Source organism: Hemiscyllium ocellatum, chromosome 27 (genome assembly GCF_020745735.1).
Source record: "Hemiscyllium ocellatum isolate sHemOce1 chromosome 27, sHemOce1.pat.X.cur, whole genome shotgun sequence".
Taxonomy (NCBI): domain Eukaryota; kingdom Metazoa; phylum Chordata; class Chondrichthyes; order Orectolobiformes; family Hemiscylliidae; genus Hemiscyllium; species Hemiscyllium ocellatum.
In genome coordinates this window covers 1,420,528-1,432,589 of record NC_083427.1, presented here as the reverse complement: position 1 = coordinate 1,432,589, position 12,062 = coordinate 1,420,528, and the positions used below count along the sequence as shown (strand labels likewise).

Here is a 12,062-nt window from a genome sequence, read left to right as displayed (position 1 = left end):
AGTGCACTGACCAATAACGGAAAGCATTCCAAGTGCCTTCTTCATTTGCTGGTACTTGGTCCATATTCTACAAACATTTCCTCTTCATTTACCTTCCAAAAATCATTTAAATTTTGTTACAATACCACTTCTACCACTTTCTCTGGAAGGTCATTTCATATACACACCACGCTCTGTGCAGAAAAAAAAACCTGAACCGCAGATTCCTTTAAATCTTTTCCATCTCACCTTAAAACTTTCCATTCTAGATTTGGACTCATATCCCTTCGGGAATGTACTTTGATATTTACCTTTTACATTGTTCTCATGATTTTATATACCTCCTAATGGTCACCACTCAACTTCCTCGTTAAGACAGCCTATTTTTATATCTAACTTCACTGTCTGATTTGACGGTGAGCTTATCTACTGCTCAAACATGAAGACAAATTTGTACAATCTAGAAAATGCATCCCTGGCCAAACTCCCACTTTCTAACTTTGGGTCTTCTAATCGCCTTCTGCCAATATCTTAACCTCAGGCCAAGTACGTAGGACCGGCTCTCTGCTTTGTGATGTAAGTTCGTCATGTCAAGCAATCCCTCGATTTCAGAATTCTCTTCCTTTTCCTCAACCTCTCAATGGCTTCACTGAACTCTAACTCTAACATTTCCTCCAGCTGAAATCGTGTGAGACATTTGTGTTGATGCACTCGCCTCTGAAGAATTCCTCATTTCAACTGTCCAAAAACTAATCAATGTCCTTTCAGCCTCCGAGACTCGACGTTCTGTATACGGCTCCCTAAACCTTGTCCCATCTACTTATTAAAGCATTTCTTTCTATGTTAAAACAAAAACCACGTCTTGAAATATTAATGATTTATTTCCAATAATCTGTTTTACGTTACTTCCAAACGAGGCAATTTGATCTCATGAATAATCAGGAAATAACTTTGAGAAAGCTTTTCATTTTGATATCATTGTGGTTTTGACAAGTCAACAGAAGTGCGTTTACACACCAGAGACAAAAGGAATCTGGAGGCCTTGTTCAAGTACTTGAGGGAGCAAAATGTTTCTTTACTCAAGTAAATTCCCCACTATATCAAAAAATGGAAACATAGAAGATAGGAACAGGAGCATGCCAGTCAGACCTTCGAGCCAGCTCTGACATCCTTCATGGTCCTACTAATGGTCCAAATCAAGAGCCTAATCCTGCTTTCTCCCCACAACATTTTATCCTGTTCCCTCCAAGTGCTACGTCTCACCCCTTGTTTTGCACATTCAATATATTAGTATCAACTACTTCTTGTGGTAATGAAATTCACATTCTCACCACTCTTTAGGTGAACAAATGTCTTCTCAAATTTCTCCTAAATGGTCCAGCTCGAATCCTCAGACTGTTTCCCCGGTTCTTGTCAACACGTTGTACAGTTTGGCAGCACACATAGATCAATTCCCCATCGTCGAACTGTGATTTCTATCACAGTTGTCAGAATTTCACCAGGGAGTAGAAATGAACAGTTCACGCCTATTTTAAAGCCGACATCTTATTCTTAATTCCCACAACCTCATTTTTTTCCTAAAATTACCTTTCAAAATGTTTCGCGCCTTGGTGTTGCATAATGTACACACTGCTTCTGTGAACTTCCCTCCTTCTGGAGCCAAATTCCTTGAACCTAACATTTATCTTGATCATAAAAGACATCGCTTAATATTTCCCTTAATTTGGACGTTTTTCTTTTCAAAAACAATTCCCTGTGCTCTCAATACAGACAAATGGATTTCTTTCCATTTAATTTTTGATTGGATCTCGTAAATTTAAGCATTCCTGTCAGGGAACGAGACCACATTTTCTTTTTATACAACATAGAATATGGAATATTACAGTGCAATGCAGGCCCTTCATCTCTCGATATTGCACCGATCTGTAAAACTGTTCTGAAGCCCATCTAACCTACATTATTCCATTTTCATTCATATGTCTATCCGATGGCCATTTCAATACCCTTAACTTTGGCGATTCTACTACTGTTGCACGCAGGCCGTTTCATGCCCCTACTATTCGCTGAATAATGAAAATATCTCTGAAGTCTGTCCTTTATCTGTCACTCCTCAATGTAAAGTTATGTCCCCTGTGCTAGCCGTCACCATCCAAGGTAAAAGGCTCTCACTATTCGCCCTGTCTAACACTCTGATTATCATATATGTCTCAATTAAGTCACCTCTCAACCTTCTTCTTTGGAAAGAAAACAGCCTCAAGTCCCTCAGCCTTCCCTCGTAAGATCTTCCCTCCATACCAGGCAACATTCTAATAAATCTCCTCTGAACTCTTTCCATCCTTCCTAGAATGTAGTGATCATAACTCTGCACAGTACTCCAAGTGCGGCCGCACCAGAGTTTTACACAGCTGCAGCATAATTTCTTGGCTCCGAAACTCAATCCCTCCACTAATAAAAGTTAATACACTGTATGCCTTCTTAACAAACCCATCAACCTGGTTGATAACTTTCAGAGATGTGCGGAGATGGACACCAAGATCTCTCTGTGCATCCACACGTACCAAGAATATTGCTATGAACACAGTGCTCTGCATTCCTGTCACTCCTTCGAAAGTGAATCACCTCACGCTTTTCAGCATTATATTCCATTTTCCATCTCTCAGCCCAACTCGGCAGCTTATCTATGTCTCAATGCAATCCACAACATCCTTAATCATTATCCACAACTCTACCAACTTTAGTTTCATTCGCAAACTTACTAACCCATCCTTCTGCACCCTCGTCCAGGTCATTTATAAAAATGACAAACAGCAGTGCCTCCAAAACAGATCGTCGTGATACACGACTATTAAATGAACTCCAGCACGAATATTTCTCATAACCACCAACCTCTGTCTGTTTTCATCTGGTCAATTTCTTATGGAAACCACTAGATCACCATCAATCCCATGCTTCTGCATTTTCTGAAATAGTCTCCCGTGGGAAACTTATCAAATACCTTACTGAAATCCAAAAACACCACGTCAAACGCTTTACCCTCATCCACTTGTTTTGTCACTTTCTCAAAGCGCTCAGTAAGATTTGTGAGACATGTCCTACCCTTCACAAAACCGTATCTACTGTCCCTAATGAACTTCATCCACTCCAGATGATTATACATTCTATCTCTAACCATCTTTTCCTACACTACACCCATAAACGAACTAATGCTCATTGCTCTACAATTACCAGAGTTGACTGTACTCATCTTCTTGAACAAGGGAACGACATTTGCTACTTTGCAGTCTTCTGGCACTATTCCTGTAGATAATTAAGACACCAGGATCAAAGCCAAAGGCTTTTCACTCCCCTCTCCGGCTTCCTAGGGAATCCGAGGATAAATCCCATCAGGCCCAGTGGACTTATCTATTTTCAAACTTTCCAGAATTGCAAACACCTCCTCTTTGTGAACCGCAATCCCATCTAGGCTAGTGGCCTGTATCTCTGTATTCTCCTCAACAACATGGTATTTTCCCTGTGTGAAGATTGACGGAAAAGATTCATTTAGCCATTCCTCTATTTCCTCTGACTCCACTCACAACTTCTCACTCCTACCTTTCATTGCCTTAATCTTACTCTCGTCACTCTTTTAGTCCTGATATACCGAATGATAGCCTCAGGGTATTCCCTCATTCTATCCGCTAATGACCTCTCATGTACCCTCCTGGTTCTTCTTAGCTCCCTCTTTGAGTCTTTCCTGGCTAACTTGTAACTCGCAAGTGTTCCAACTGAGACTTCACGTCTCATCCCAACATAAGCCTCTTCTTTGTCTTGGCAAGAGACTCAAATTCGTTACTTAACCACGGCTGCCTCGCCCGACAACTTCCATCCTGCCTGACATGTACATAATTAACAAGGGCAGACAGTAGCTGTTCCGTGAATAAGCTCCAGATTTCAATTGTGCTGGTCCTCTGCAGTTTCCTTCCCCATCCTATGCTTCCTAAATCTTGCCTAATCGCATCAAAGTTGCTTCTACCCAGATATGACTCCTGGCCTATATATCTATCCCTTTCCACCGCTAACGTGAACAAATATGTTCTACACCAATGCAGCTGACTACACTGTTCACAATTTGGTGTTTACTCGTGACCGTGTTATACTCACCAGACTACTTAATACAGCCATCAGCAGGAATACCTGCTTGTTCCATCAAATCAATTACTCTCTCGAAAATACCTCAGCTGACCTGTGACCAGAAATTCCAAGCTTTTCAAAGGTATTCTAGATTATTCTGCAATTCTCAATGCTGGGATCCCATCTTCAAAATCTTTCAAGTAAATCTGATCTGAGCTCTGCTGCCCAGATCCTGAATTGCACTTCTTGTTCCTCCATCAACGATTCATCTCAAAGTCAGACAATACTTTTGAATTTATTTTCTCTTCCATTTGTTCAAATTCAACGACAGCCATGGTTTTGCTATTACAAAAGCCCGAGATTAACAATCTCTTGCTTTATGAACTGGGCTATTGCTGACTTCTAATCAATCCCCAATGTCTGCCAATACTCAACAGTCACGTCATCAATAACACGAGAAGATATCGCATGTGAAATTTTATAATGAAATAATACACGAATGCAGCAGCTATCAACCCGCGAGTGAAATATTGAGTTGATTACATTCTTTGAATCTTTTACACATGACCACTGTTCCGTGCTCTCCAGCAAGCACACTGTCAACAAACTGCATCATTTTGCTGTAAATTTAGATATCAAATGTTATAAATAACATCCATGGCAATGACGATGTATATCAGTCTTGGGAACAACATACCCTACATAATAACTGATTCCACCTGCACACTGATGTTCTCACGCATATGCTTATGTCTTCTCCGTCATGCGGTGCGAAAGCATCAATTTGTGATAGTTTTCAGCAAGTAACAGAGTTACATTAGTTCGAATTGCCATTAGTGAGGTCCATGCTGACAGTTAGCATATACAGAGGCCAATAGATGATGAAACTACTCTTGGCCTTCAACATTATCCTTCCCACAAGATGATATAGATTGGATTCGTGCAGATGATGTAGAAATGACGGGGAGGGGTGGGGTAGGAAACCTATACAAGTTCTACAGTTCATTCAGAGAGTCACATCAGACTGGAGGCATATTCTGTCTCTTTCTCTCCACCAATGCTTCCAGGAAGGCTGAATTTCTTCAGAGTTTGCTGTTCTTGTTTTATGAAAGGGAGAGGGGTGACCCCATTTCAGAAAAGCAGCCCGTGGAATGGGTTTGAGTAAAGCTGAGAAATTGCCATTTCAAGAAGTCATTTGTGGGAGCATTGTTTGGGTCAACATGTGTAACAATATAATAGGGAGAACATAAAGGAAGACATTGCAACAGCTTGTCAGAAAATCAAAAAATCATTATGCAAGCAATTATCTGTAAAATAACTGCGAAAGTTAGATGGGCAAAGACAGCTCATCAAAATAGATCTTGCAATCATTCATTCGAATCGCAAGTTTTCAACCTATATTGAACATCCTGCAATGGTGGAATGAAATTGGATTAACTCATTATCTCATTGGAAAGGCGCTCTTATGGATCAGCAACAATAACTCCATTGCATAATACAATCAATGTGAGAGATAGACAACGGTTCTTTTTTTAAATAAAAATCATATTCTGTGGACACGAAATCAGAGCTGGCTGAAGTGAACTGGAAAATCAGATGGAGGAGAATTCGAACATGATAAAGTGGCAAACATGTAAGGAGACATTTCAGATCACTTAAATAGGTACATTCCAAAGAGTAAGGAATATTCCAAGTTTCAGAACTGGTTTATGTGGTTTACGATAATATCTACATTCAGGAAAACGTGTGTGATTGTGGATAAATAGATGGTAAGTCAGAAAATTAGACAGAATATTAAAATGTTCGGAAATGAAATGTCTGAAAATTAAGAAAGAAAGATTGCATAATCAGAATATGATAGGAAGCTAACCAGTGAGTTAAAAGAAAGAGAGAGGACGAGGTCCTGTAACTTTTTCGAAAATAAAATAATTTACAAAGTGAAAGTTAGTCATGCAAAAAATGAATGTTTGACAAATCATGCTGTCAAACGCAGCAGAGAAGAAATAAATAGAACACTTATTTTCCAACAGTTTTCATGACAGAGAATACAAGCAGCATTCTAGAAAATGCAATAAAACGGCAATTCGAATGAAGGGCAAAAGCAGGGAAATGACATGCAACAGAGAAACGGTCCTGCCTAAATAGTTGCAGCTGCGGGCCGAGACCTGCCTGTCCCCTCGTGACATTATCCCTGCGTCCAAAGTGAAAATGTCATTCAAAGAACTGACATTTTGTGTTGAATGTTGCAAATCATCTCCAATGCTGGGAAAATCATTTAGAATAGCAACGCATCACATTTAACAAGTTTATCAAAACATTTTGAGACAGCGAGCAAGAAATGGCACAAGTCAGTTTGCAATGTTAGAAGCTGTTTAAAATAAGATGCAACTGGACAAGTTCAAAGAAATCACGGCTTTATGAACGGGAAATCATGTTTAAGAAATCTACTGGATAAAAGGGAAATCGTCGCTTGCAGTGCGTGGTGAGTTCCCGTAAATATTCAATTAAATGCCAAATCAAAGTTGATAGTGGTAATGAAAGACAGAGGACTTTACAATACTGAAATGGGCAGGAGAATAGCTGAAAGTGACAGTAGGTGTGCAGGAGTAATCCTAAGGTTGGCAAGTGGTGTGCCAGAGGGACTGTTGGAGGAATTGCAACTGTTCGTAATTTATGTGTTGGATTAAGTGGGACATGCTTCGTTTGCCAAACATAACAAACTCTCAAAAATAAAAAGAGGCATTAAGTCATCAGAGGGCCAATTAAACTACAAGAATATCTTGACATGTGTGAATAAGAACACGGAAAATGACTTGCAATGTAGTAATTTGGTGAAAGGGATGAATATCTAGCAAAAGGAACAGAAAAGAACAATCAAAATGATGACATTTTGTGCAACTCTGAGTTGCAGAAAGATGATGGTGTCCAAAAGGATGGATCACTTGACATTAGCACATCTGGCCAGCAAATAATTAAGAAAACTAAAACAATGATGTGATTTGTCAAATGGGAAACTGGACGGGAATGTGCAGAAGCTTTTTTTTCAGATAAACTAGGCACATAAAAGATTCCTCCTGGACTGTGTGGTGCCTCTGATTGGTCATCTCAGTTACATGAGATGTGAATGCATCAGAGGCTTTTCAGATAAGGGTTACCTGACAATTCCCTGGAATGGAAAACTGCCTTTGTCGGAATGGTTTTGTAGCCCTCCTGACAGAATTGATACTTGAATGCTGCATATGTACGTGGATATGGCATGATTAGGTCTATTAAAAAAATGTAAATCAGATGAAGTTCGGATACAATTTCCCAGTAATATGAAAGACAGTCAAGGAAAGGCAGAATGAATGAACCCTGTCGAGCAGCTAGAGGTTGTAACTTTTTTTTTATAAAACTGCATGTCGGACTGAACGATGGGTTTGGTACAACTTGCCAATAACTACAATAGAATTGCGAAATCATAATGAAGAACGGAGTCAGTTTACACCATATCTTATAGGGTAAAGTGCATTGTACCCTGACTTTGTTGAAACGAAAAGAAAGCTGCCTCAGTTGGCGAAGCCCATATCCCTTTCTCAAAAAAATCTACAAAACAGATATACTTTAGACATGCAAGATTCATTTAAAAAGCAGAATTCCCAGAATTAATTGAAAGGAAAGGAATTTCCACGAAATAATTGATACTTCGCAAGGTTTGTAGCTCGAATTGAGGTTTAGGGTGTAGATTTGCTCACTGAGTTGTAGTCTGATATCCAGACGTTTCGTTACCTGGCTAGGTAACATCATCAGTGTCGACCTCCTTCACTTGGAGTTAATGAAACGTCTGGATATCAAACCTACAGCTCAGCGAGCAAACCTACACCCCATAATGAATGCATCACAGACAAACTGGTGTATTACAGTGATTAATATTTGGCAGAACTATAAAAATGACAGACCTCTGTAAATACTGACAGACGTCGTAATGAAATAACAAGTTGGAACCACTGACACTAATTTGCTAGAAGATAGTGATTAATGTAGATATTAACTTCATACCGCTGGGAAACTTGGTTTTTTTTTAAATTTCAAAGCAACTAGCATAGACAGGATCCAATTTTTTTTTTTCAATGTTTACCATAAGTGAAAACAACTGTCAAAATAAACCAGAAAATCTCTGTCGTCTATTTCAGTTAAATAAAGTTGAAGTTCGATTTTCATCATCTCAGCATTCCATGGAATGCCCAAAGAAACTATTAACTGAAAAAAAAATGAAGCTATTGGCTGAGACAACATATTCTTACAAGACCACAGGGTCTGCTCTCTCATGAAAGGGAAAAGACTGTTGGTGATTTAACCTGAGGCCATCACATCTCAGGGGATGGACAGTTAAAAGGATTAACACTTTCCTCAACACTACCTTCTGCCGGGGCAAACTATTCTACGCACCCTCGAGATGCACGAAAATAATTTTCTATGTTCACACATGAGTCTGAAAATGCCCAAATTGCAGAAGTTGTTTAGTGCAGTGAATGCTTCCTGTTGTGGGATTGATACCACGGCAAAGCTGCATTTTTTTTGTTCGGAGGTGCCTGTGCTGAACTGGGTGGACAAGGTCAAAAGTCACACGACATCGGGTTATCGTCAAACAAGTTTTCTTTTTAAATCACAAACTTTCTGATCTCTGCCCCTGTGTCAGGTGAAACCTGATTTCTGACCCTTTTTGTTCGTTGTTGTCAATTATGAACTACTGATTTGGGGTTCTCCTATTATCACCTGGACTCGTAAATACCTGTCCAAGAATACGACAGCAAGGTGACTGCATCACAAAAGCAATGCTGTCGTGCACACATCGACTGATTGATCCTACTTCGTTCGGTATGATGTCCTGAGGATCCATGAGGGCAAGGCAAAAGACTATTTAGCTTGACGTGGTTAAAAGAATTGAATTGGACAGCAATTAATATTATCAGCAAGGCAAGACTATTCCACTCTAGGAATTAATATCGTACAGATGGGCTACATGATTTCCACTTTAATGTCAAGTAAACATTTTACACTAAAGCTGTAGTGGGTTCAAAGTTCTCAAATCTTCGACACCATCTTAAACACAACAAACTTCAACCCACAGGTGAACATGTATCTGGGAGAGCACGTTTCAGATAATCTGGATTCGTGCTAAATTACAGTGAAATTACTCTCCACTAGTTGTCTGATATAGGGCACTGGTAAAATCAGTGCACAAATATTCACATTTTGTGGAATTGGAGCAGACGAATTTCAGCTCCAATCAACCTTCACCAAGCCCAGGTTTGGTGAGTTACAATTGTTCCAGTTTCAAAATTGGACGGTCAATTTGCTGATTTGTGATAATGTTAATGTAATCGAAATTATGTTAAATAATGAGGATTGTCTATCAAAACATTGATTTTAGACACAATCCGAAACATTACTGTTAGCAGAAAGATTTCCTCAATCTAGACTTGGATTTCTTGTTCAGATTAGAGGTTTTGCTTAACAATGGCACACTGACATGCCTTAGTACAGCTTCGCAACTTGGGCAGTTTCCTGCGTAAACAGCTAAAACCATGATCAACGCAAATAAAATCTTATATACTCTATGCCAAGCAAGTTAAACATTTAGATTCTCTATTGGCTTGTCCTCAGCTACATTTACGTCTATATTTGTATATTAGCATATATTTGTTCAAACAAAATCTGCAAATGAGTTTGAAATGGAAGACAATAAATTCCAGCACGCAAAATAGGTCGATTAGAAAATGTTCTGAACCTCACGTTGTGCAGTTGAGCCTGTTTTAACAAGAAAACTTTTTTTTAAATAACTAAACTGCAAAATCGAAGCGATAAGTAGCAAGAGGAACACTTACCAGGTTTCACAGTCAGAATGGTGCCGCTTCCGTAGTAGTAGTCACAGTCCATCAGCTCCCATTCAACGCCATACAAAAAGTGTCAGTAAAGCAGAAGTCCTATAATCAATATATCAAAACAAATCCTCTCTCCCATTTTCCAGATATATTCACAGCATTAACAAATATTCATTTGTGAACAAGTTAAATCCATTCATATACCCGCTATCTCCAATGCCAGTTTGGGTGACATTGGAAACGTTAGCATGCTGATCTATAATCAACGTAAAACTTGTATACAATTCCAGAATGGAACGAATTGGAATTGATGTTAATTCTATGAAACAGCATTCATGACAGAAAGTTGATTATGGAATCATGTTCATCAGAAGCAGAAAAAGGAATAACTGTCCGAGAGGTTTGTGCTCTGGCTTGTGTCACTGTGCAATCCCAGCTACACATTGTTTCACACCAGCACAAGAAATCCATTGTTGCAAAAATAAGTGAAGATTCTTCAAATGCTCCAGGATATTGATTGATTGATCCAGCAAGTGTGACACAAATCACTCCCTTCATATATTGTATTCCCAGTCACGTTTATAATTCTCAGCCACTCTTCAAATACTGGATAATTACCTATATTGCTTTGTGAATAGGATTTTAACAGTCACATAATAATCAGCTAAAGGAGTATGAAAATCAGTCGATAGCAGTTGCCAGGCCCTAAAAGTTGCAAGAAATATTTCAGCATGAGGTACTTAAGCATGCAGGTAATAATTTATATGAGCAGTGGATTCACATGTGGCAGGACGTTTCTGTATTGCGGGAATCACAGGTTAGTCACTGTGGTAGCACAGTAACACAGTCACACACAGCAATGTAAAAACTTCCCATTGTCATTCATACAAAAACACCAAGTCGATGCACAAACTGCAATCTGGATTCCTACCAATGTGCACTTTCTCACGTTTATTTCAGAAAACCAAATTTGATATCCATCCAAACTCCAGAATAGCTGGCCATCCTGATAACCAATAAATCAAAGTGTTTGCGGTTCTGGTAACAATGTGTGCTGGTAGTTTCTGTATTACAGATGTCGAGTTCTCGATTGCTGTGGTCATCCCAGCTGTCACAGTGATACATCCCAGTGCAAAAATAAATGCTCGCACGTTACTGTAAGTTCAACAGCTGCACTGAATATCCAAGTGCCCCTTCTCTGAATTATCCGGCTGAATTTTATTAGCTAGCTTTTAGAACTTGACTCCTGCTGTTCTGTATCATGAGCAGTGGCCACAAAGTGCATGTTGAGCGTTGACAAGCCAAAACAAGGCAAATTTGCTTCACGGAAGATCTGAAAGTGTTTTTGTATTGGTGGAAGATCAGGTTTATTACTGTGATAACTATATGCTTCACACTGATATGAACCACTGTCTTCAACTCTTAGGTCACTAATTCGCAAAGAAAAGGACTTTGATTCCTTGTTCACTGTTTCCAAGTATCGTCCACTAGTTGATAAGCTCTTCTTTGTTGATGTGCCCTTTTTTGTGAAATACCAGCCCGTGCTATATAATGCACAGCTGGTATCTTTTAGGACGCAATTGATGGTCAGTGATTCGCCTGTCTCCTTTGTTGCCGTTCTCGGTGTTTGTTCAACCCATACAGTAAAGACATCTGTGCGGAGAAAAATATATTTAATGCATGACATTTATTTCTCATCGGGAGAGTTTCAGACAAGGAAATTGCAATAATATGAACATGGTCCTTATATGCGTAACATCAATGAGAAAAAGTACTTACTTGGTAACCAGGCTAAAAGGCATGAAAACAAGAAAATATTCATTGTTTCTGCACCAGCAAACAGAACTTCATACGCAACCAATACTGGAATTAAAACCTGTTCTGTGTAACAGTGTGTGTCGGAGCACCGACCTTATAAACCACGGGAGGCTCTGTTCATTTGCATCGTGTGGAGCGAGAAACCAATCACTTTCATTCTAACGCACGAATCGTGGTGGGCTGAGCTTTGTGCAGACGAAGCAACATCACATCATGGAAATCTGCATCAATTGAGAATAGAGAGATTAACACCATGTGCTTACTTCCTTGTGTTTAACTTGGTGATATTTT

At 39.3% G+C, this 12,062-nt stretch overlaps 1 gene segment (V, D, J or C); it reads right to left on the bottom strand.

The window, feature by feature from the left end:
- LOC132828603 (Ig heavy chain C region, membrane-bound form-like) overlaps positions 1-11,775 on the bottom strand; it is a 35,549-nt gene extending 23,774 nt beyond the window's left edge. Inside the window, 4 exon segments of the C gene segment in view lie at positions 9,957-10,011; positions 10,601-10,617; positions 11,328-11,606; positions 11,733-11,775. Coding sequence covers positions 9,957-10,011; positions 10,601-10,617; positions 11,328-11,606; positions 11,733-11,775 — 394 coding nt within the window.
- Between the last annotated feature and the right edge of the window lie 287 nt (positions 11,776-12,062).